The 20,820-nt window shown below is 45.5% G+C and overlaps 1 protein-coding gene and 1 long non-coding RNA gene across 2 annotated transcripts in view; both read left to right on the forward strand.

The window, feature by feature from the left end:
- Positions 1-10,311, forward strand: part of FAM69C (family with sequence similarity 69 member C) — an 11,656-nt gene extending 1,345 nt beyond the window's left edge. Inside the window, exons 3-5 of the mRNA XM_026039741.1 lie at positions 5,172-5,849; positions 9,225-9,389; positions 10,099-10,311. Of these exons, the coding sequence (XP_025895526.1) occupies positions 5,172-5,849; positions 9,225-9,389; positions 10,099-10,311 (1,056 nt within the window). The remainder of the gene's footprint in view (positions 1-5,171; positions 5,850-9,224; positions 9,390-10,098) is intronic.
- A 1,269-nt stretch (positions 10,312-11,580) lies between these two features.
- On the forward strand, positions 11,581-16,485 carry LOC112947631. Its single transcript, XR_003249449.1, has 2 exons — positions 11,581-14,525; positions 15,374-16,485. It is a non-coding gene; the product is annotated as an uncharacterized LOC112947631 (long non-coding RNA).
- Positions 16,486-20,820: the final 4,335 nt, after the last annotated feature.

Raw genomic sequence — 20,820 nt, forward strand, 5'->3', positions numbered from 1 at the left:
GCGGCCGTTACGGCCGTTAGCGCCGCGCGCCGCCCGCCTCGCGGCTTTATTAACGGCTGCGCCGCGCGCGGGAGACCTCCGAGCCCGCGCCCCGCGCTGCCCCTCAAGGATCCCGGGTTTTGTGTGTGAAAACAATAATAAAATCCCTAGGAAAGGCTGCGCCGCTCAGAGCGTGTCCTTCACGTCTGCTAAGAGTTGGGCGGCTGGCGCTTAAAGTGCGGTTATTCAAAGTCCAGGGAAGGGTTGGGGAATGATCATTAAAACGCCTCCAAAAGCAAGGGAGAAAAAATACAAAGAGGTTTAGAATGATGTAGAAAAGGGCAGTTTCAGTACTTTGACAAGAGGARCAATGTGGGCGAGCACTTTTTGTTGTTTGATTAAGATATTTTAAGCAGAAAGCCCAGGGAACGATTCTGACAATCTCTTACAACAGCAAGCCAGTGCTGGCCATAAATTTTCCTAAATCCTGCGTAATAAAGGCAGATTAATTATAGTCGGCAGCCGTGGCCGCGCACTCCAAACGGCGGCCAGGCTCCCTTCACTATCCCCGACGCTTGGCTCCAAAGRCGAGCACCACGAGCTTCCCGGGGCCGCTGCGGGAAGAGCGAGCCGCACGTTGCTAGGAAGAGCACAAAAACGTGGAGCCGCCATGGAGAGCAAGGAGCCCTCTGCCATCACGGCGACCACGCTGAAGCGATGGGCAGAGACGCGTGGCTGCCCTCCGCTTTAGAAAGTATTCGACGACTTCGGAAGCCCAAGCGGGGATGGGTTGTCAGGCATGAGAGTGGACACGTGTCCCTGTCCGTGTGACAGGACTGTAGCGGGGTCTGAAGGTTCAGTTCACAGCCCTCCTCCAAGATAGATCAGCTGAAAATGCTGTGGATCTTTCATCCCAAGGGTGACTCCGCAATCCCATCAGTAAAGTTTGCAAGCAACAGCTTTCCCCAGTGACACATACCAGGATTGTTGTTCCCGTGGAAGTATTAAGGAGATTTTCTTCATCACCCTGGAAAGAGCTCTTTGTGCATCTTCTGAGCACTGCATGGGTTTCACAGCGATAGCAAGTACAGCCCATCTACAGAATAATCAGATAGCTTGAGTCTGAAATGTTTTATAAGGCAAAACCTGAATTCCAAGAAAAGCTTTCCCTAGCCACCTATAGTATTTCCAGCAGAAGATGAAGATAAACGTTTTTAGGCAAGTGAGTGAAAATTGCATGGCTATATATTCTTCCCTATGGCATCTATAACAGGTATTTCCTTCCTCCTTGAGCATGTACATCTGTGCAGAAGATATATCTGCACAAGGAGGGACAAGTACCACTGGGCATTTTGCAGAGATGAACTTCAGCTCTCCAGAAGACCCTAGTGTTTCCTAATACCAGTCTTATCTTAATTTTTTAACCACATTAAATCACATTGTGATCACTTTCTGTATTCTCCAGAGTAAATCCTTCATTTTGAYGCCTTCCCAAACCTTGATCAGTGTTGCATTTACATTGGAGAAACACTTCATAATAAGGCAGGACTCAGTCTCTGGCCTGATCCTATCACAAAGTGCTTCGGTGAAGAAATTAAACTGGGGTAAACCTTAACTAGGCACTTTTATATGAATTTAAACATAGTCAGCCTTTCAAACTTGTCTTGGTAAGCATACTAAGGATTTTTAAAATGATGTATTGAATATTAAACAGAAACAGATGACTGAATCCAAATCATTCTTCTGTTTGCTTTTTTACTGTAGTGTAGCTGCTTTTCCATAAGACATTTAGCTTCGGATCAAATTCATATTTTTGTTTAAAAGATCTGGTATTTAGTGGCATTAGAAGGGCACACACATTATGCAGATATAAAAGTCTTTCATTGTCTGACCTCCATAATGTAGAGATTTTGGTGTTAAGGGCCATTTCTGTAAGATTTCTTTGGAGAACTCATTCTTCATTTTATCAGCAGCCCTGATGGTGCAAAATCGTACGTGGTAGAATGTGCAGTTAGTGCAAAGGTTTCTAGGTTAGAAAATAACAAAGAGAACATCTTTTCATTGCAGAATAATCTCAATCACCTAGTTAGATGGTTTCAGTCCACAAAAATGGAAGTTAATACAATCACATGCAAGCCGGTATGTTGGGGAACAAAGACTACAAGCTATGCCCAATAGATGGAAAASTGTCTTGAAAAATGGTGTGATTTTGGGAAGGACAAAGGGGCCAAATAATTGCTTCACCACGAACTACCAGGGCAGGCTGTGCCTCAAAGGCTAATGCAACCTGTGATGAATTCAGGAAGAAGGGCCAGGGCAGAGAGGCTGCCTGGTCTGGCAGCACTGGAACGAGCAGCCGCCTCTGATGTCTCTGATGTCTGTGCTTCTGAGATGGTCTGGGGGGAAAGGAAGAGGAGAGGGGAAGGAACAAAAACACAGATGAGCTGGGAGCTGGAATATAGGGGTTAGAGAGAGACGGTTCACAAGCTAAGCTTGCTCAGTGTATTAGGCTTACAGTAAAGCATAAAACAGTAAAAATTGGGACACTGTGGGCTGATCTGTTTAGGAAGGAAAGTTGAAGTTAGGCTTTGCTCAACTTGTAGGTTTTAATAAGCAAAACAACAAGTTTTTTAAAGCCAGTTAAACTTCTGTGAGCAGAGGAACTCTTGAATTAATAATMACTTTTGAAATAATAAAAATAATATTTTGAGTAATAATAAAAATAATAGTTTGATTGATTGAAAATTATTATTATTATTATTTAATGAAGCATTTTGAAATTTTTACTTGCATCTGTGGCCAGTAGGAAATGTCGCTTCTTGAAGTTTCATTTGCCTTTCATCATTGTGATACTAAGATCTCCTCGGTTGATTTCCATTTCACAGATCACAGTTTCCAAAACATGGTGCAATTTCAGTAAAGAAGAATCAGATCTGGAGACTCTGTGTTTGCTAGATATTAAGTTAATAAACAAAGATTTTCTGGTTCAAATGGAACAGCAGGCAGCTCTAAATATATTCTTTAGCAGGTTCAATATTGACTCAGCTCCTTWGGGAAACAAAATTGAGATGACTTTTTTTTTTCTGCAGCTACTTTTTGTCACTAAGACCATTGAGAACAGCACGATTGCAACACAAGAAAGAAGGTTTCATGTTCTCATGCTGCATTGCATGTTTTCTGGACATGTGTTCTTCTAGGTGGAAGAGGCTCTCGGTGAGAGAACATGGTCCGTAATGGACCACAGTGGAGTTATCCACAGGGGCAAAAATTCACCTTTGTGAATCCAATTACAGGACTAAGAAGTCCTGAGATCTTAATGTAGCAGACCACAGTCACAGTCAGAAAGCAATGAATTTAAAAGTGATTGTACTTAAGCCCTGAAACAATCTCCCCCCAAATTTCTTCTATTCAGTATCTTCTTTCTAAAATAGTTGAAAAATAGAGCACTAGGTAGGAAGAACTACTTCCAGTCCGAACATAATGTTTCTTTCTGAAGTCTGGCCAGCCCAGGGAACTTGCTGGACCCTCCTGATGTGCCTGTGGATGCGGATGTGTGCGTGACCCTGGGCTCCAAGTCAGGGTTTCCATGTCAGCATTGGCCAGCCCTGAGCCCCATGCTGGCACTGAACTTTCTCTTTTGGGCTACGAGATCTTTGATTTTGCCTCAGGAGATCATATTTTGCTTCCCTGCACCGCTCTCTGTGAAGTATTTTAGCCAATTTATCACCATTTCCTGCACCATTCCCATATTTTAGTTTGCATCTTGCACCCATCCCCAAAGGGWTTTTTAAGACTGAACTCTGAGTTTTAAGGTTGAGCCTGGCATCGGAAAGCCTCTCCTTGTTGCACACCTCAGAGGCTATTTTAACAAAATACATCCCTTGAATCTCWGCTTGTGCTCGCGGTGCCTGTAGCAGCAAGTTACAAAGGAGGTGGGGCCAGGCAGCTGCTGTAAGTATCCCACAAACAGAGGGAGCTGCCAACTTATTTAAATAAATATCCAAGTRCCAGAAAGCAACTGAGAAGCAGGGTGAGGCTGTCAAGCTGCCTCCCAGGTGTTTGGCTTTCTACTCCACCACGGTCTATTCCCCATCCACCCGAGACCTCTGATCATCCTCCTTACTGATTCGCCCAGAGCACTCCCTGCAGCTGCACTTCTCAATGCCCACAGGAATATATCAACCGACTACAGTTTGGAAGAGATGGTATGGAAATAATTATGGGTGGGAAGGATTGGTGGGGAATCTTTGCAATTCTTTTATGAATTTACAGTGACCACTTAACTATGAAGCATCAGTTCCCATGTTTCCATGGACTTTTTTTTTTTCAAATAAAATTAAAAGATTAACTCTTTATGCTCTTGACATTAAAATGTCACAGGGACTTCTGGTGAGTATATACATATTATCTAGAAATGTCATGTTGTGCTACAGAATTTAGGTATTTAAAGATTCTGAAAGTTCTTGGCTGAMAGGGCATTGAGTGCAACCACTTTGTTTGCTACTAGTGGAGAAGGAGGTTCTTCCTGCTTCATTCAGGGCACGCTCACTGTAAGGTGGAAATACAGAGATTGCTGAGGGTCTCAGCAATCCAGCTATCCTTGAATTCCTCTAGTTTAAGTGGGRATGTGTAAGTTACCCTGCTCTGAACCTTCTAGGAAAGTTCTGAGTTACATTGGAAATTATCTGCTGTGCCCTACAGCATGGCACACCAGCATCTCTGTGCAGCTAGGTGTGTGGAAAGCCTCACCCACTGAATTCATATCAAAGAATCATGGAATGGTTGAGGTTGGAATGGCCCTCCAGAGAACATCTAGTTCAACTCCTCTGTTGCAGCAGGGACACCTTGAGCATGTGGCGCAGGGTCGCATCAAGGCAGGTGGGAAGAACTTAAGACTAATAAGAGGTCACCTAATCATGTTCCTTGCCCAGGCAAAAAAAAGATCCTTGTGCTATCCCCCAAAATCCATGTTGTGAAGTGAGACTCTCCCTAGATCTCTAGAACCTTCCTTAAAAACAAACAACAACAAAACCCGCACTGTGTCCGGAGGCAGCGGTGGAAGGTGAGCGCTTGTGGTCCCACAGCTGCAGCGCGACCTCCCAGAGCTCAGAGCTCTTGCTGCTTCTCTGACATTCTTCTAAGTGGTGCAGGGGCATGAGGTCTTGCTCTGAATGTTCTGTTCTTYGCTCTAGTGCCTGGACTACAGCAGYGGAGCCCTGACCGGTGACCTCTGTGAAGACTTGTGCGTGGCACAGAAGCTGGTGTACAAACACTGCCTGTACTATGACAGAGGTAAGAAGGTCATCCAGGCTGACTGGAGAGGCCAGCCCATCATCCTGAAATCCAAAAAGGAAATCTTCTCCAGCTACCAGCATCTCAGTATGCTAGAGGAGATGGATACACAGGATATTCCTGAAACAGAGCTTCTGCTGATGGTAGCCCTGGAAGTCAAAAATGTCCTGGGGCTAGAGCTATCTAACAACACCGTGGGGCCCCTGTGGACGAGGAGGAAGGGGCCACACTGGAAAGCACAGGTGGCCAGCATGTGGTCCCTGCTCCAGCAGGAAGAATACATCTACTTCAGTGTACTGCAGGACTTCAGCAAACACGTGCTACGCATTATTGGCTCCTGTGGACATTTCTATGCTGTGGAGTATCTCACAGCTGGACATGCCTGGCACAAAACTCTTTTTCCCTTGGAAAATGTGGTTGGTCCCTCCCTTGCTGGAAGCCAAAGCAGGGTGAGAGCCATCATTGACATTGCACTCAGCTTTCTGGATATGGTGCACCATTTTGATCACGATTTCTCTCACCGACTTCACTTGTGTGACATCAAGCCAGAAAATTTTGCTATCAGGCAGGATCTCACGGTAAGTTGGGTGTGTTGCAGAAATCCGAGGTCAAATTCTAGTCTRAAAAGTGGCTGTGTAAAAATCATTCTTCCTTCCTCGCAGAGATCTTGTCCAAGTTCTTGCAAAATCAACTCTCTTAAAAGTAGCATGGGAGCTTTGCTGCTTTTCCCCTTTGTAGTATCTGCAGCCACAGTTCAGAGTGCTGGGTCCTGCTGCTTGTGTTGAGAGGAGCTCTTTAWTCCCTTCTGAATTGTTTCCCTGCTCAAATGCACTGAGACCCACAGGGTCCATTGGGTCCGGCAAAGAGTGGCTCCGAAGGCAAGGAGACCTCGGAAGCTGTCCATGAGCCACGGCGATTCTTTCCAGTAGGGAGGCTGAAAGGGAAAACTTTGAATTGTGAAGCTAAAGCTGAATTCTCTGTTTCGACACGAGGAGACTCACACACCCAGAGAACACACACATCTTTCTGCTTTAGTGCCAAGCAAATTTGGTCTGGAAATCATTAAAGGGCAAAAACATAAACCTTGCTGGTACTGGTACCGTTTGACTTTTCATTGTACAGCTGTCTCCCTAAAACTAATATTTTTAAACAGTAATATGGCCCGCCACTGTATTTCTGAATATATCCCACATTCACTCTGCAGAGAGAAATTCCACTGATTTCAGTGGGAATTAAGTGCATGGACTGGAGCCACTGTGCAATAAGCATTTGAACCAGACTCACAATTTACAATGACATCAGTGGAGTTTCTGCACTGTGAGTGAACATAAAATATCTCCAGGAACTTGAATAATAAYTGCTACTCACTGAGTGTTAATACAGTATTTGTACCTTTAGAGTTCTGGACAAACACCACCTAAACACGTAGTCATTAAGAGCAATTAGTGTGCTTCCCCTTCACCCATCCACTCACTTCACATTGTTTATTCAGGTGCAGCAGGAGAGCAGGGAAKGGGTGGGGAACCGCAGCAAGAAAGCAGGAAAGGCACAGCAGTGTTCAGGCAGCGTGAGACTGCAGAAGCACAGAATCACCAGGGCTGGAAAAGCCCTTCGAAATTGAGTCCARCCATCAGCCCCTCAGCACCCTGCCTGCTCAGCCATGTCCCTAAGCGCCTCATCTACACGTTCCTTGAACAGTGCCAGGGATGATGACTCCAGCACTTCCCTGGGCAGCCTGTTCCAATGCTTCACTACTCTTTCTGTGTAGAAACTCTTCCTATGTCCAACTTGAACCTTCCCTGGCACAACTTGGCGTCATTTCCTCTTGCCCTGTCCATAGTTATTGTGGATAAGGGATCAGTGCCCRCCTCACTACACCYTCCTTTCAGGTAGTTGTAGGGAGCAAGATATGACAGAGGTTCTTCAGGTCAGGCTTTGCTTACTTTGGTTACACAGGGTATTACTGGACATGGCTGAGCACACCTTAGAACATCTGTTCTGCTACCTGCTCAGAGGAGAGGAAACGGCATTTAGAAGAAGAGAGAGAGYTGGGTGCAGCTTCCACCACAAATCCTTCCAGTGAGGAGCAGTTCTCCAGGATCCTCCCATGATGTCTAGGTCTGCAGGGACAGCCGCCACTCCGTGGCCCAGGAAAACATTTTACTTCAGCATTTTCTAGGAGAATTAGTGACAGAAAAATGTGAGATGCTGCCTGCCTCCCTTCTGGGTGTTGTGGTTGTACCTTGCAGACATGAGGYGATGTGTCTCCTGCTGTCCCCACGTGGGGTGCACAGACAGGAGCTACACAGTCAGAAGGAGGAARAGGGAAATAAATATTGCTTCTGGTGAGTGAAAATGGACAGAGAACAGGAGGTAAGAGCTCTAGGCTGCTTTACCAGTCAGTTCCTGATCAGGGACTGGTCGAGGGCAGCCTCCCTTGTCCCCCTGCCATGCACCTCTCTGACTGAGGGGGCTACCCCCGACCCTCACTACAGCAGGGCAGACACAAGGGTCTCCAAAGAATTTTTCAGCAAAACTGCAGAAATCTTAAGGAAGGGAAGAAAGAAAAAAAATTGCTTGTCCAAATGTGTAAAATTCCCCAGGCTACATCATGATCATTCTCTCCAAGCAGCTTAAAAATACTTGAGTTTTTAAGCTATGCTTCATCACTTCAGGATTTTCCCTGGGTGAGGGAGAGCATGGGGGAGTAAAACAAAATAAAGATTAGACCTTGTTTTCTCCTTTGCCTGAGGAAGGCTTGCTTGGCCCTCTACCAGGCCAGACATCTTTAGTTCCTGGGGTTCATCCAGTTGCTGCTCCAGCCACACAGTTCAGCTTCCCAAGTTATTGTGAGGCTCAATGTTAAAAATGAGAATATCATTTCAGCTGAAGTAAATCTGCTTTGCTCAGGTCCCAAACATTTGCAAACATTTGCAAATTTGCATCCATGCAAATTTACCTCAGCTGCGGCAAGACAGTCTCAGAGTCAAGGTTTGGATTGCTAAATGCCAGGCACCATGCATAGATTGCTGCATTCATAGGGCTGAAAGGAGGTTTWCATTTTGTTCAGCCTCAGTTTTTCTCATATCAAGCAACTGCCAGCCTATCACTCTCTTCTTTTCTTTGTTTATTTCTATAATTTCTTTGAGTATCCATGGGTGGAGTGACATCGACAGAAACTGAGACTACAGCTCTTTGCTCACAGAACAGTTTCGAATTCAGCACAGCTCCGCAGTGCTGCTTGTTCAGTATTTTGTGAGCTTATACCAGGACAAGAAACATGATTTGTCTCTTCAGTCCTCACTCATCTGCTGGGACCAATTGCTGACTGAACCCTGCTAGGGAGCATATTTCTGGGCCAGCAGAGTAAGAACCATGCATGCTCAACGAAGGAAACTGTAGCCAACAGGAGTGGATGAAGCCAGTCCCAACTTTAAACAACCTCAGGGAGTGATTTCTGCAGCTGGGCAGATGCAGATCCACTGAATGGAAGGACAGGATCAGGGGAGCCTGTGCCAGGGGCAGAAAGCTGTGMACGTCGCACTGCTCCTCGCCAGAGCATTGAAGTCAGGGTGACCAACACTCTAGCTGAGAGGAAGATTGTGAAATGATTCTGGCCCTGGAAAGGCTGGGTTGCCATCTGCATAAAATAGAGCAGGTCCTCAAACTTTTTAGTCCTGGTTTAAGGGGAATCAGTCCAACTGACTTCAGGGATTGTGTACAGATAATTTTGCCTTTCTTGGTTTCTTAAGCATTGTTTGTTATTGCTTAAAAAGTGCTATTCATAAGACTGCTGCTGCTCAGTTACGCACAAGAAAGCCCTTGCACTGTGATCCCAGTTCTGTATTGGCAGATGCTCTCAGCACAGCATTTCCAAGAGAAAACAGCGAAGGAATGCTTGCTATCCCAGAGTATGTGCTGTGCCAGGCTTGATAAGTTGTTTTGCTCCACAGGTTGTGGCCATTGATGTGGATATGGCCTTTTTTGAACCCAAAATGAAGGACATCCTTGAACAGAACTGTACAGCAGATGAAGATTGCAATTTTTTTGATTGCTTTTCAAAATGTGATCTGAAAATCAGAAAATGCGGAGCACAGAGAGCCAATAACAACTTGCAAGTGAGTAGACACGGCTGCTTTATGCCTCAATTTCTTTTAAAATCACATTGACAACAAACGTTGTGTTATGAATGAAAGCACCAATGGAAGATAGACACCTTTCCAAATGTGGCCACATAATGGCCATTCTTGTTGAGATATGCCATCTGGGGGCATGCAGCCAGATCTTGACATTCTCTAGCATTTATTTGTCTTATTTCCATGCCTTTGCAGTGGCACAGAAATGAGGGTGGAAGAAACAGAAGCAGGGGGGTAGTTACCATTCCTGTCACCGCTCATGGCAAAGTCAGGGCTGTCTACCTGCAAACTGGGGGGGTTCTCCTCCACTCTGCCTAAGTTGCACACCGATGTGGTGGCGAGAGGAGTCTATGGGGTATTTGGGCTGGCAGGAGGTGGGATGTAACCCACCTCAGTAGTGCTGAAGACATGCAGCAAGGCTGGGGGGGCTCAGCTCAGCTGCCTTTTGCCCGGTTCTGCCATTCCCTCACACACACCATGTGTTTTGCAGAACAAAACAAGTGTTTTGGGGGGGGTGCTGAGCTGGAGAGCAGCTGTGGTGCAAGTTCCTTTTCTRTATCGGGCTCTTAGGATGCCTGGAGGCACTTTGGATTCTGCTGATGCAGGATATCTTGCTACAGCCCCAGAGGAGCAGCAGGGCATTGCTTCCTGTTCCTAACAGACAACAACCTGCTCTTTTCCCTTTCCTCAGGTCATCTGTGACAAAATATTCCGCCGCTGGTTCTCTCCAAACCTCAGGGGGCCGGCGCTGCCCTTCCCCCTGCAGCTGCAGCTGCAGCGGGCGGTGCGGGAGTGCGCGGAGCCGGCCGAGGCCGCCGCGGCGCCCCACGGAGCCCCGGCCTCGCTGCCCGAGTTGTACCGGCTGCTCCGCGTCAGCCAGCGCCAACTGCAAGGGCCGCGGTAGCTGCGGAGGGCAGAACAGCAAGGCCGTGGCACCGCCACGGCAAGGGATGCGCCGTGRGAGGCAGCCTTGTTTTCTTTCCCCTCCTCCTCCTCGGCCGTTGTGCTACACTCGCAGCGCGTCACCTGCTTCCCTGCTATGCAGATGAAGTGCGTGGCTGCAGGTGCAGCGTGTCCTGCCAGTGGCCTTCRGAGCGTGAAATTGCTTTATGTCACCTGGACTCCAGTGCTGCTTGTGGTGCTCTCCCCATCAGCATTCAGCCCGGCACCGGCGTGCCCGGGAGCCGCACGCGCTGCTCAGGCCGCGTGTGCCCGCGCGCGCCGCTCAGAGACATCATCCACTTACACAGGGACGGCGCTTTGAAGATGAAACGTGTAAGCRCAGCAAAACTGCCATCAATAATTAMAATAATGTGGGGGTAGGTATGTGAGTGGTGTCTCTTTTTACTGCACAGTAGAATAAGGGTTTTACAAGTACGGACCGAGTGCTCTGTATCAAATGACTGCCTCGAAAAAGGAACTCTATTGCCACAAGAGTGAAGAACTGCTTTTGTGAGAAATTCTGTTTCTGCTGTCCCCAGATGCAGTCTCTGCTATATTGCATTACTTGTGCCATAACAAACTTTCCGGAGAGATTGTATGAAGGTACTCAGGATTTTTCTACAGAAATATAATTATGTTTCATTCCCATGTGGATGTTTCATTCTGCAATGAAGAGATATGATTAATGCCACTGAGTTTTCCCGTGTGAACAAGCCCTCAGGCCCTTGAACATCAGAGCACTTGATAAGAAGCACTAGCTTGCCAGACAGCAAATGACCCAGGGATGCCAATGATCTGTGCTTTGCACTGAACAGAATACCCAGAAATTCCAGAGATTTCTTACACAGTATTTTTAATGAACAAAAGGAAATTTTGGGAAGAATTCCTGATATTTTAAAGCATGGTAGTTTATTGAAAAAGAAAAAGTCYTAACGGTTGCTTGGAAATTTGAGCTAATCTTGGATTAATCTCAAGGTTTTCTAAGCAGTGCACATTCTTTGGTGACAAGCACTCTTTATCATCACTTTAAAGAACAACTATGCAACTCTGTTGCCCAGAGATAAAAATCTTAAGAATAATTATTGCTCAGAGGCTTCAGGACTGCCATAAAGCTGAAGAATATGAAGATGAAAAACATTAGGTGTTATGTGTCTCCCATCCACAAACCACCGTTGTCGGGCTTACGACTGAAGAGGCCTTTCTTAACTGAGGACCATCACAAGGTGTTTGTTTTTGTCAGATTGCCAAGGTCTTCATATCAAAAACAGCTCCAGGGTTTATTAACTGATCCTGGACACATACAACATCTTCTGACTTTTTGTGTTAGATTGTCCAGAGACAGCTCTACAAGTTACGAAGGTAAAGCTAATGTTTTTATACTAATCTGAACTCTTTATTCTGTATCTACATGCCCTTCTCCAAAAGCTCATGGAGAGCTCAAGGTCAGCTGTCTTGCCTGAGGCAGCACTGAAAACAAATTGCTGCCAAGGCAGAGCTAGGACTCAGGAGCTCCTGACTTGCAAAGTTGTGCTCAGTCCTCTAACCAGGAAGACAGAAAATATTTCAGTATTTTAAGATCATCTTTTGCAAAAGCAGGAAAGCAAAACAGAATAAGGAGAAACCCCAACTCCAGAACAAGCCCTGTTACAAAGCTGTGAAATTTGATAGAGAAGAAAGGTTTTAAGGATATAATCAGATTGTGGTAAAGGTTCCCTTACAGATAAATATTCTAGGTAGAAATAAGTTGGAAAAGGAAAAAAAGAGAAGCGGGGGAAAAAAAAGAATTCAGAAATATGTCATTTTGTGAAAATTTGGACTACGTAAGACTGAACACACTGACATTTAGCCTGGAGAAGAGACTGAAGGGAGATATGGGAACAGTTTTTGGAGGCTAACACAAGAAGGGGAACATCCTTCCCAATCTGCCTTGGTGCATATGACAAGCAAAGGACATTTTTTATCTGCGGGCTCCTGTGAGTGTCTGTAGGACCTGATGGATGCAGCTGAAATGATGATCCTGCTGTTACCCCCCTGTACCCCTGACTTCCGTGACTACCGGTCTGCGTTGGTGCTGTTGCCATTTGCTCTCCACAAAACACAGACTGGCGTGAGGGGAGGCAGCTCCCCTGTCGCTGCGTGTCCGGGCTGCCCCGCGGGGGAAGGCAGAGCGCTGCCACGAGGGTCGCCAGCCCCCGGGCAGCAGCAGCAGCTCAGGACCTACCCCAAGCACCGCCGGGCAACCTGAGCTGAGTCCCTCTGTTACGGCTGCCCCGTTGCCCTGTCCCATTAATTCTTTCTCTGTTCCGGACACAGAGTACCAGAAGAAAAGAACAAGCCCAGTGTTGCAGTTTTAAAATAGTGAAAAAAGATCTAGTAAAGTGAAACCTTGTGGCAGCAAAATTCTGGCAGAAAGAGCATTCTGCTCAGAAGGACATTGTCCTTGGCAGGATTTAGAAAGGCAAATTGCCTCTGACAAATTTCTCCACATCCTTGAGGGCTTGGCAGCAGCCACCTGGCCCCACAGGGACCTCCTTCCCTCACACTTTCCCAGCTCATTAGGTTTCCTTTCTTCTTTTCAGGACCCGGAGAGCAATCCTCATGAGCAGGGCCTTAAAAACCCCCCAGGAGCAAAGCAAATGGGTTATTTGTACATGGCCGGGCTGTGGGATTGAGTATCACTTACGCAGGCGGCCTGTGCCGGCTTTGATGCACCTTCACTGATGGACAGAAAGACAAGGAGAATCCAACAGATGGTGTGAACACACAGGGTTTGATTCTCCATTGTGCACCTTGTAAAGCCACTCAAAAGTCAGGAAAGAGAAGAGAAAAACACTACTGTGATGCAAATGAAAAATGCCCACTTCTTTTGAATAGATACCAATGGCACAATCAGGAATAAAACAGTAGAAATGATGGAGCTTTACCTCCATAATACTCAAAGAAAAGCAAATGGAGATACTGGCTTTGCTGCCATTTGTCTTAAATGGCTAGATACAAATTGTGGTCATGAGAATGGGTTGTTTTATGCCCATATTTTATAGTGCAAAAGTCTGTACAGGTATTGGGTAGTGAAGAATTAGGCACAGCCCATTTCTCTCTCCTCACAAAGGCCTTTTCATGCTGCCTTGGCAGTAGTGGCTACCAAAAATAGTACTGGCACAAAGAGCAGCCAGCTGGCACACGCAGGGAGGGCATGGCCAGGTCAAACGAGCCTTGAACGAGCCCGTGCGCTGGGCAGCCCTGGCTGCTGGCACAGACCACCGCCAGCAGCCAGGGCTGGGAATTCGTCAGTGAAGCTGAAGGCCTGGGGTAGAGCCAAAAACCAGAACTTTGTCAAGAATGATATCAGTTATAGGTAGTATATAATCATCTTTGAAAGCTTCTAAATGGAAACATTTCCCATTTTCTCAGGTAAATTTCTCAATTTTGCTTAATTTTGTGCTTTGACACCTGCATGGTGAAGCTCGCTACTGTCTCCATCATTTTGTGCTGTTGACTTTTTATCCCAATACAGACGAGAAATTTTGGAAAGCTCACAATCCTTTGCAGAGATTTTCGCACCCAGCCCCAGTGGTGAGATTTTGCAAAGCAGAAGATCCGCAAGCTGGGTTTAAAGTCGTCTGTGCTTCCCACTGCATTTCTGCATGCTGGTTGGGCTGTTAGCTTTGCCTTTCATGGTTTCTGCCTGGCTTCCCTCACTTTGAAGGATCTTCAAACACCTGCCTACTTGGCATCCCTGCTTGATATCTACTTTATCGAAGCTTTGTGAAATTACAGGCTGCCTAAGATTCAGCCTGCTGCTCTTCCTTCATCCCTTCCACATAAAAGATGACTTTCCTGGCATAGATTTACTAATAGCAGTTGGCTGCACTGGAAATGGCCACTTAATCCAGCAAGTCTGTTCCCTTTAAATTGATCTCAGCCTCATCTCTTTGCTTGGTCAGTCTGTTCCTCCCTCCTCTTCTCCCTATAAAAATGGCACTACCTCTTGATTCATTTCTAGCACTTGGTGCATTAGTGCCTTACTCAGCAACTTCCCCCCCAGATTTATTGCTCTCTGTGAAACAGGAATGACATTAAGGCACTGTTTATTCCTTCTCTGCATGACGGCTAAYGGCCTATGTTTCAACTCTGCAGCAATCCAAATACACTATCGGTTCCCACGTTTTACAAGAGGTGAGTACACTTGGAGGTCTACCTCATAACCTTTAGGGAAGATTAATTCATCCCTTTTCTCAAGATTTGCACAGATCTACTCCTCCTTAAAATCAGATTTCTGTCCTTTTAGTATTATATGCTAGAATAATAGCACATAGTATTATGCTTTGCAAGAATATCTGCAAGTGATAGTCACACACCAGGTGATGGGGGGCAAAGCAAAACACCCCTGTCCTGAAAGGTCTGCACAGCCTCCTCCGGGCTTTCAACTGTGCCATAGAGGTGAGCAGGCCAGAGCAGCAGCTCCTACCTGTAGCCACAGCCTTTCATACGGAGCTTGCTGCTTCCCAGTGCGGATGCACTGACTCCTGCCTGCCCCAAGAGCATCCGCGAACGTTGCTTGTGGCAGCAAAAGACAGAGTAACAGGTATCTGGAGCAGGAAGGAGAAGGTTGTTGCCTTTTGATTCAAAAGGCTACCTGGTTTATTCCTTTATTTCTTTACATCATTTTAATAAATAAATAAATAAAAGAATCCATATACCATGGTACCTCACTTTCAGCAGGTCATATTGTTGCACATAATGCCCTGGAATGGTGATAAGTGGCAGCTTTTAGTGAGTATCAGGTTGTAACTTTGGAGCCTTGTGGTTCTAGTATCATTTTACACATCTGCATAACCAGCTGGAAAACAAACGAATAAACAAACTCCCCACACCTGGCACAAGTGGAGGACATGCCAGGTACAATCAGACTAGTGACATTGGCAGATACYCTTAGAAGTCTAGTATAGATGAAAAATGAAGTCAGCCTATTGGGACTAATCTACAGTGAATCCAGATTCTCAAAGAGCCTTCGTCACTGGCAGGGGCACTTTCCAGGAGGAACCCCAGTGAAATCAGTGGAAAGGACGACTTTCTGGCAAGGCTTTCAGCAGCAGAAAATGGCAGCAGCATGAAGAGAGTGAAAGAGTGAGCAGCAAAGAGGAGGAAAAATCCTGGAGGACTGAGTTTAGAACCCAAGGCAGAAAGAGGCTGCATTTAAACATCAGAAAAAAAAAAAAAAAAAAGGAAAAAAAAAATCAAGGACTTGCTTGGAAAACATTCCAAACACTTGTTTGACACTTGTTTAAAAAATACAACAAAATCTCAAGGGATACAGACATCTCCATATGGATGTCTGAGACTTTATCAGATAGATAAAGCAGCCTTGCTGTCAGCCAACAAGAAAAAAGGAGGAATGACTGCTTTTCTTAGAAGTGTTGTATAGACATTCAGCATACCTGCATAGCATACACAGTCATAGACTGTAATATTTTTAAGTATGGAAATCTCCAGGAAAACTATTGTCGATACTCGTTTTTTTAAAAAAAGGTTTAGTAAACAAATATCCTTCAGGCGTGGGCTCTTGAACGGCAGCTCCTTTGCAGCTCCGTGGTTGCTGAGCTCCTTTAAAATTCTGTGAATTTTTGGCTTTTGAAGCCAAAGCCAAGACTGAGAGCTTCCTTTCTGCAGACTGAAGAGATGGTTCCCTATGCTACGAAGGAGCACATGTGCTAAGCGCAGCAGGATCCGGGGCATCATCGCCTCCACAAGCATCTGCTGCTGGTGCCTTCAAGACAGGGGCAATGCAGGCTGGAGAGTACTGTGCCTTGCTCCCCCTTCCCTTGATGCCTCCTCAGCACTTTGGTTGTAGCTCCTTAGGAACAGAATCCCCCGCACTGCTTAGATCGGTCACAATCTCTCCAAGATTTGTGCTACAGCAGGAAAAGACAAAACTTTATTGAGTTCAGAGTCGGTTCATTGTCTTAAAGGTACGACATGTGAAGTTGCAGAAAAGAACAAAAGCTTATGTTTTTTTCTTCTAAAAAAAGGTAGTTTGGCTAACTGCAAACAGCTGAGCAAACAGATTTTTCAACCAATACCATGTGTATTTACTTATAGACTAACCTTTCTCTGTACAATTTACAGCTCTTTTTTTTTTTTTTTTCTATTCAAGAAATAATAATAAAAATCAGGACTTGTTTACAACTCCAGATTTCACACGTATGCCAGTTATTTCTTTCCCATTTCTGGGTGAAACATTTCAGACTACCACTGCCCTTAGGAAATGGATATTCTCCATAATCCCAAGAAAGTTAGTATTTAGGAGAACGTTGTTCCCCAGGAATTCATTTGCCTCTAGTTCAATAGCTATTCATTTATTGACAATTTAATGGCTATTAATGGCTCATCATATCTTGAAGGCTTGAGGCTTGATGTCAACAACAGCTAAGTAAATACCCATGTAAATAATTCAGCTTTCAGAATTTAGTTATTAGTGTGACAATATCAGTATTATCCTATCTGACCGTAGGTGACATATGCAAACAAATGGTTTGTCAAATATATGTTCAGGTACACTTTCACAGGGATTAAATCTTAGTAAGTTCATGTGGCCCTGTGTATTCAGACTAAACCACAGGAAAACCAAAACACCCTATAAGGTTCCATATACAGAGACTAGCATATTTTTTTGTGTTGGATTGTAATTTCATGAGTAGACCATAAATGTATGGCATTTTTATTATTCATATTCCATATCAATTGGGAAAATGCTGGAGTAATTAGCAATATGAATGAACACAGATTTTTTCAATTCCATGAAAAATTAATGGTATGCATAATCAAATTCTCCCATTTTACCCATTGATTTTTCTAGACTTTCCTAGGAGATTAAGGAGTTAAATTGGTTGGATCAAATTCTAGTGTTCAGCTAGCTAAAATATCAGGTGAACAGTATTGTATCAGCCAAAGCAATATCCCTTAAGAGGCATTAGAAAATGCAAGCACCCTGCCTGCATTTTCATTGTAGATATTGCTCTAATCAGAAGAAAAGAAGCCAAGACTCACACAAGCAAGTGATGAGCACTGCAGAGATGCTTGCAGGAGGTATTTACATGAAATAGCAAGGAAAGATCTGCAGCMCCATCTCAGCCTTTTTTGTTTGCTTTCCCTTGGGTAAGTGCTTACATGAATTCACACGTAATATTAGGGCATGGTTTTAGGCTCAGGCTGGACTGCACTTCACACTGGCATAGCTCACTGCTCGTTCAGGGTTTACTCTTGGTTCATGTCAGCAGGAAAACAGAAGTTCCTTAAAGCTGGAGTCAGGAGCAACACAAGTGACAGGTTCATTTAATATATGTGAAAAGACAAAAGTCACTCCAAAGCCTGGACCTTCTTCCACGCTGGCTCAGAGCTCAGCAGCAAAGGCAACACGCAGCTACGCTATCCCAGAAGCAATCCCAAAATTATCCTCAGGGACCACAACAAAGAGCATCCCTGTCATTGTCCTGCACGCAGGTGKAGTGTCGGCATCTGGCACATGGTCAGAGCCACAGCTTCACCTGTATCGTGGAAAAGTTCATCTTTCCCCTTTTCCTTGGGCAAAAGTCAGGCCTCCTGGCTCAAGGCTACAGCTTGTGTAGGGTCCTTCTTGCTCCCGTTCTCCGTGCTAAGTAGCTGCCTTGGTGCTTGGTGACCCACAAGGCTCTCGGCATGATGCCCTCAGGGTCATCAAGGAGCAGGATCTTTGTTTTTACAGGAGGTGAAACAGAAAACATGAATTCAAAACATTTAAAATCAGTCTTGGAACCAAAGAAGGACTTGAGTATAACACCCAGGGATCAGGACAGCTTGGAGCATTGGGCAGTGAGTTATGAGCATTAACCCTCCAGTTCTCAAGCACAAGTTCACTCAGAAATAAAAGCCACTTCACTAGCACATCTTAATAGGCTGCCAGATGGGCTGTGGTGMTTTTAGTTCCCAGTTCCAGGGTGTYGACACCAGGAAAACCTGCAATCTCTCTCTCAGACTGACACCCTCACAGGCCAGTCAGGAGAGCAGAGATCAAAGGGGAGCAGGGGCTGAATTAAGCCCTCCGAGCCCAGGGTCCCCTCCACGCGGGGCGCGGGGAAGGGGAGCTTGGCCACCGCCAGCCATCCTCTGGGGCCGATGAGCAGAGCCTTTCCCTTGCCAGGGCTGGCGCCTCAGGGAAACGCAGCGTCGTGTCGAGGAGGGCACGGAAAGGAGACGGAGCAGGCTGGGCGCCTGGCGAGCTCTGCACGTGCCAATGCCATGCAGTTCCCAGCGGTGTGGGATTTTCATGGCCCTGTGCAAAAGGCTCTGTGAAAGGCCGTGGCACAAAGGCCCTGGGGGCAAGGTCAGCACCAGCAGCTTCCCAGTGCGGGAAGTAAACAAAGAAAATGTTTCTGCGTAACAGAGTAAAATGAGGCAGCTTTGGGGGAAAGTGTAGAGGGGAAAGAATTTATTGGGCTCCATCCTTTCATATTTTAAGCAGTAAAACACATGAAGGTTATGTCTAGTCTGCAGTGCAGGAATTTACAGAGCTGTCAGCCAGATCAGATGCAGATAATGGTGTCTGGAAGCAGCCGGGCTTTCAGGGCAGGCACAAACACACCTGCCAGGGCACTTGAGAAAAAGATCTGGTAGCTGGTGTGTGCCACAGCGTGGCTATAAATATTTAAAGTAGCTTCTCCGAGTGCATGTACTCAAGCTGCAATTAGGCTGGAATGCAGAGCAGGGCTGGAGCAATGCCAAATCCATACGTATGGGTTTTCAAAGGGGCTTTATATAGATCTCTGTGGACACTTCTACTATGAAGTGCAATTAAAACCTGAAGATGACACATGCAGGCATTACAACCCATGTCTTCTAATTAAAAGAGGAAAGCCATACACAGAAGAATATACACTGTCTCTCTTGCATAAAAATAGAGGAGATTACTATGAGACGAGGCTGTGAACCGGGCTCACTCAGCCTTAAGAAGACACTGCTGCCTGCGGCCAGCAGGAGGGTGTAGGGAAGGTGGACCCACACTCTTCTCAGAAGTGTATGGTGACAGGACGAGAAGCAATGGGAGAAAGTTGGAACATGGTCAGACACTTACAGAGGACTTAAACATGGTCAGACACTGGAACTGGAGCCCACAGAGGCTGTGTTGTGGAGTGCATCTTGGGGATACTCACACTTGACAGGAGAAGGCCCTGGGCAGTCTGGTCTAACAGGGCCTATTTTAAGCAGGAGGTTGGACTAGGCTTTAAGCAGGAGGTTGGACTATGTGATTTCCACCTCTCAGGGTCTATCTGCATCCTTCCCAAAAATGTCACCCACAGAATTTAAAAATCAGAGAAACGTAATGTTCTGTCTTAACAGTTATGGCACTAAATACCAAAATGTTTGCTATAACTGTGGATATTCTTTGTATAACGGAGCCAAAAGCACATATTTGGCTAGCACATGCCTTTGTTTAAAAAGTGCTCTACACAGTTGTTTCCAGGCATCTTCTCCTCTAAGCTCAATTATAGATTTCATACTGCGGCCTAGCCAAAGCCACCACAACCTCTGCAGAGGCTAAGAAAAGTCAAGAGCAAGAGTTCTGTGAATACCAAGGACCTATAGAGTTGTACTCCCAACAGGATGACTTCTCAGCAAAATTCCCAAGACTACAAACATTTAAGACCATGTGGTTATATTTGAAATACGTTGTTTGCATTAGGCTAAAGGCCTAATACAGGACACGGATAAGTGTCCTGTACACTAGGTACTGTACTCAGTACGCTAGGTGCTGTACAAGCCTGGAAAGATAAACAACGCCCGAGTCCGCAGTCACATTAGGGCCTCATTACAATTATCCTCTTCCATGATCAAGATCACAGGGAAAAGTTAATTCAAACTCAGGTCCACTAGTGCTCCTGTGTGACTTGTGTACTTCCCCCAAAGAGACCCTCAGCGCCGAGGGAATCCCACGGCTTCTCGTTTAGGGATCTGAGACACAACTGCAAGAATCAGGATGCAAAGAGACAAGCCAGACACTGGAGGTACAAACTTTTTGAAAAGCAAATGTCATATAAGCAGCAGGGACTAATAAAATAAATTCTGCAGAATTATAAAAACAAATGTCTTTTAGTTGTTCAGCTGAATAAGAAATAGCAATATTGCAAATGATGTATCACTGCTGTTAGACGCTTCAATATCATTGCTTTTTCTCCCCAAAGAAGTAGCATAAGTAGCAGATACGAAAGGGTGGTAGTTTGTTTTTTGGGTTTTGTTTTCTGTTTTTTTTTTTAAGAGTTATGCCAAGTTGCTGCTTTCAAACACATGTCAGTGTTGGGAAGGAATGGGCACGAATCCATCTCGCCTTCAGGCCAAGCCATTTAACCAGGCCTGGGAATACTGACAAACTTTCTCAACCTCTCTCTCCAGTGCAGTTGTATAAAGGAGTCTCTTGCTGCCCTCTGTAAGAAAATGGCTG

This window comes from Nothoprocta perdicaria, unplaced genomic scaffold (genome assembly GCF_003342845.1).
Source record: "Nothoprocta perdicaria isolate Ctin4 unplaced genomic scaffold, notPer1 scaffold_24, whole genome shotgun sequence".
NCBI lineage: Eukaryota > Metazoa > Chordata > Aves > Tinamiformes > Tinamidae > Nothoprocta > Nothoprocta perdicaria.